This window comes from Elaeis guineensis, chromosome 2 (genome assembly GCF_000442705.2).
Source record: "Elaeis guineensis isolate ETL-2024a chromosome 2, EG11, whole genome shotgun sequence".
Classification (NCBI taxonomy): domain Eukaryota; kingdom Viridiplantae; phylum Streptophyta; class Magnoliopsida; order Arecales; family Arecaceae; genus Elaeis; species Elaeis guineensis.
Window position 1 is genome coordinate 70,550,988 of NC_025994.2, and position 4,337 is coordinate 70,555,324.

At 46.5% G+C, this 4,337-nt stretch overlaps 1 protein-coding gene across 5 annotated transcripts; it reads right to left on the bottom strand.

Moving 5' to 3' along the window:
- Nucleotides 1–963: 963 nt before the first annotated feature.
- Nucleotides 964–3,984, bottom strand: LOC105032773 (uncharacterized). Of its 5 annotated transcripts, none has more exons than XR_002163403.3 (4): nt 3,763–3,983; nt 3,280–3,382; nt 1,930–3,015; nt 964–1,562 (listed from the first exon to the last, which is right to left on the bottom strand). XR_002163403.3 is itself a non-coding variant. In XM_073251817.1 (3 exons), the coding sequence occupies exon 3, from the start codon at nt 2,980–2,982 to the stop codon at nt 2,056–2,058; it is 927 nt and encodes a 308-aa protein (XP_073107918.1). In that variant the 5' UTR covers nt 2,983–3,048; nt 3,280–3,382; nt 3,763–3,984; the 3' UTR covers nt 964–2,055. The 5 variants fall into 5 exon arrangements, 3 of the variants coding, with proteins under 3 accessions (XP_073107918.1, XP_073107919.1, XP_019701995.1); XR_012138577.1 differs by having other exon boundaries at nt 964–1,789; XM_073251817.1 differs by having other exon boundaries at nt 964–3,048; nt 3,763–3,984.
- Between the last annotated feature and the right edge of the window lie 353 nt (nt 3,985–4,337).

Here is a 4,337-nt window from a genome sequence, read left to right on the forward strand (position 1 = left end):
ATTATAATATTATTATGTCAAATGTTAGTTAGCATCCATAGAGCAGACCAATCAAACATGACACCCCTGATCTAAAGCTTCCAAAGCCTTTGTGTGATCCCAGTTTTCTGCCAACCTCTCGCCATTCCGGAAATGCCCCTCCATTTATGTTCCCTGCTGACCTTCCTTTCCAACTTGTTCATCAGGGTGACCGTTGCACGTGGGCCGAAACCTCGGTTTCCCTTGCAAGGATTAAAAAAGTAAAGCTCTCCACCTGTGCTGAGAGCCTCCCCTCACCGTAAACTAATGCTTCACGACACCAGATGCACCAAATCGAAGCAAATGAGAATTGTAGGCCTATATTTTATGCTTCCATGAGTCCGTCCTACTTACGAATCACCTAAACTGTCATAAGAGTAGTAAATAACTCAGTCTAGTTGTTAGCACATCATGGATTTCCACAATCCAAGTTGTAAAACTTGTTTTAGGAACCTTCTAAGTTGCCAGAGAGAGAGAGGGGAGGGAGGGAGGGAGAGGGCTCCACCCCTCTGTCCACTGATAACTGACACTGTATGCAAGCATATATTTCTGGTCCCAAGCTGATATCTTTGTTAATTTGGTAAAAGATAGAGGACAATGGCAGCAGTACTGAGTATTGACTTTGTTGCTCCTTTGGGTGGGGGAGACCATGTGAAGGGAAGAGGAGCAGCAAAAAGCACTTACTAGGGAACTCCTTAAAAATTTCAGTAGCCTCTAATCAAATACAAGTCCAAATCACTGTATGTTTTTTTTTTTTTTGGGTTGCGAAATCCAAGTCATGATGTTTAATATAAAACTTCGCAAGTCTCATTCCTTATACTGAAACGAAGTAACAAAAAAGCTATGCATTAACTAGCAATAAAAACGAAGGTGCATTAAAAAGGTACTCAAAACACAAAAAAAATGATGGAAACTTCGCTTTGAAGATCCAGAGAGAGAGAGAGAGAGATCAAAAGGCATTCATTACACCAAAACTTTCTCTATACACAGACTATTTCCGCAGGCAGGCTGACCAGCCACACCATAGAATCAAAACCCAGAAGAAAGCAACATGAAATAAAAATAAAATGCCAGCCAATAAATGACGAAACAAAAGGGTGATCACCCAGGAAGCAATTACACTACGAAATCCCTCTACAAGGATAGGTGATGTACCCAGATAAGGAAACGGACCGAATGCATGCCAAAAACATAAGCCCAGAAGCAAAAACCATTCTTAAAAATGTGCTAATAAGAGGAGTGAGAGCTTTTATTTATGAGTATAAGAACAAGGAGTACTAGAGAGAGAGTGAGAGAGAGAGTTTTCTTCTGATTTATTTCTCTCTGCTTTGGCTGCTACCCGTGACTGCCACTGCTGCACCATTCCTTTTCTGTGCTTTGGTAAGCAATGCTGCACCGTTCTTCACCATTTGCTGCTGCTGCTGCTTTGCTGCGTCTTCCTTTCCTCTCTCTCTCTCTCTCTCTCTCTCTCTCTCTCTCTCTGTTTATCTCTATCAACTTTTCCAGCCAAGTGTATATCTCTTCACTTTGATTGCAGAAAGGCCCTGCCACCAGATCCACTCGTATAAAAATTTCAATCGTCAGCTTATGAATTCAACACTGCTACACCTAATAAAGCCAAGACTCCTGTACCACAAGAACTGACTGGTTTATATGAGAAAGAGTGAGGGAATGATGGCCTTTAAGCACCAAGGCAGTCCTTGAATCCATATATAGAGCGCATTCATGTACTTCCCTACTTCAACTCACCACTCGAATGCATCAAAATCGCCTGCTCGTGCTTTGCCCAAAATGGAGTTTAGAACTTCATACTACCTTAACATTTTGTCCCTTTCTCTTAACTCGATAAGAAGAGTGTGGTAAACACGAAAAAACAAATGGATATTAGAGAGGGTGATAAAGTGCTTATACCTTTGAGGAAGGAGAATACTCACTCAAGCATTCGCCAGGAGTGGAGGGGGAAGATCAGAAGAATTGCCTAAAAAATTGTAGTACAATAGCCTTCTTCCTAAATTAGCTGAGATTTGAACTCTTTCTTCAAGACGATGGACCGATACCTCTCCTCCCCTCATCACTCCCAGCTCTTTGCTGCTGCTGTGGCTGTTCCGCATACTGCTGTGGCTGTGGCTGTGGCTGCTGCTGCTGGACTAGAAACGGAGTAGTCTCAATTGGCTGCGGCGAAACCAGCGCCAGCGCTGACGGCTGCCCGGCGGCCACTGCTACCGTCGCACCACCGCCGACCATCTGATTAAAACCTCGGCCATCGGCGGCGTACGCAGCGCCGAATCTTGCGAACTCTTGCTGCTGCTGCTCGTAGCTTCTCAGCATCTCTTGCTCTCGAACGGCGGCCACCGCCACCGCCATCTGCTGCGCCTCCGCCATCTGCTGCTGTTGTTGCTCCCTCATCAGCATCTGCGCATGGTGCGGCGATGCAGCGGTACCCCCGCCGGCAGCCAAACCAAGACCCATCCCGATCCCCATTCCCGGAACCCCGAAGGGCGGCGCTGACGATGGTGAAGCCCCCTGGAGGTGGAGATACTGGTGATGGTGGTGGGCGCCGCCGACAAGAGCGGCCTGGTGGTGGTGATGGTGACCGGCGTGGGGAAGGAATGAGCCGAGGGCGGCCGGGCCAATGTAGGCGGAGAGCTCCTTTTTAGCATTGTAGAGGTCGTGCTGGACCTGCTTGAGCTTATGCTGGAGTAGGGAGATGTAGCCAACACAGCCATAAACCGGGTCGCGCAACCGTGCCTCGGCTTCGTAAGCGAGCGAATTCACGGCATCTTCTCTTTGCGCCGGCGAGAGCTCGTTCAAGAGCTTGGCGACGTTGCTCGCTCCGAAGACCCGGTGCACGTTGGCGAACTTCTGCGGCTGGTCCGGTGGGAAATAGGGCGCGAAGACGCATCCCTGCGTGCACTTGCGCCGCAGGAACTTGCACGCCGCGCACGGCGAGTTCGACGACGACATCGCCTACCCTCCTCTACCTCCAAATTTTTTTTCCTAAATAGGAAAACGAGGCACCAAATCTCAATCCTAAATGACATTAAATTAGGCCTGTGTGGTAGGGAAGGAAACAAAAAGAAGAAGAACAAGAATTCCATGAAAAAGATATATGGAAGTCGACGGGCGGCCAGGCTAGCTAGAGAGATGCATAGGGCTAGGATTAGGGTTAGGGTTTCCTTTTATCATACCCAGCGCCCGTTTTGCCTATCCGTTTCAGGATCTATACCTAATTTGAGAAGGCCGGGGCATCTGATTACTTACCCGTAAGAAAGCCGGTCTTCCCTTCGACTCCACGACACGTCTCTCTCTTCTCGTTGCCACCTCCTTCTCGTCTCCGGCTGGACGCCAAATGGGAACTTAGAATCTAAGATCAAACAATACAGGATTAGATCCAAACGCTATCTCCTCTTCCTTCCGTTCTACCACTCCGAAAGCTTTAAATTTTTTTGAAAAAACGAGCGGAAATCGTTCTAAAGACCTCAACGAAGGAGATCGCTCGAACGATTTCGCCCGGCGGCGTCGTCAGAGACGACGGCGATGAGTGAAAGAAAGACGAAGAGAACAAAAAAAAGAAAGAAACGAGCGAGCGATCTGTTATTGGTTTTGATATACCGAGATTTCTGTAAGTAAAAAAAAAAAAAAATTGTTTCCAATTTCCACTTTTGAATTATAAATTAGAGGTAGCAAAACCAAGAAAGAAAAGGAATAAGAAACTAGGAAGAAAGAAAAATAAAGAAGGTAGACCTGGGCCGCTCTGAGATCGAAACCGCTTTGATCGGATGGATTTCCGCCTGTTTGCAAGGAGAGGGGGTTTCAGATCCCAACCGAAATGGAGAGAAGAAGATGAGCAACAAAAAAAATAATAATAAATACAACAAAAGTTTTTTAAACAACAAACGAGAACGCGAGAAGAGAAGAAGAAGAAGAAGAAGAGAGATGGAATGAGGAGAGAAGCGTGGGAGGGCTTTTTATTTATTTATTTATTTATTTTGTTTCTCCATGGCGTCGACGTCATCTCATTATATATACTCGGTATTTCGTAATAAATATAATTTTTAAACAAGGAAAGAGGGGGAGATATGGAGTCCATGATCCGATGTGCCCCCGGGCCATCTAGATGGGGCCTGGGGTCGCTGGCCGTCCGATCGAGGCCCCATCGACGCGTGGTCTTGTGATTTGTTCGGGTTGTGTGCACCCTCTGGCGGTTTCCGGGACCTTCCTCGGGGACCATCAAGTTGAGTGAACGGTTAGCGATCACGTTTTAAAGAAGGCAGCTTAGGTTCTTCGTGCAATTTGATATATTTTTTTTTTTTCTTTTT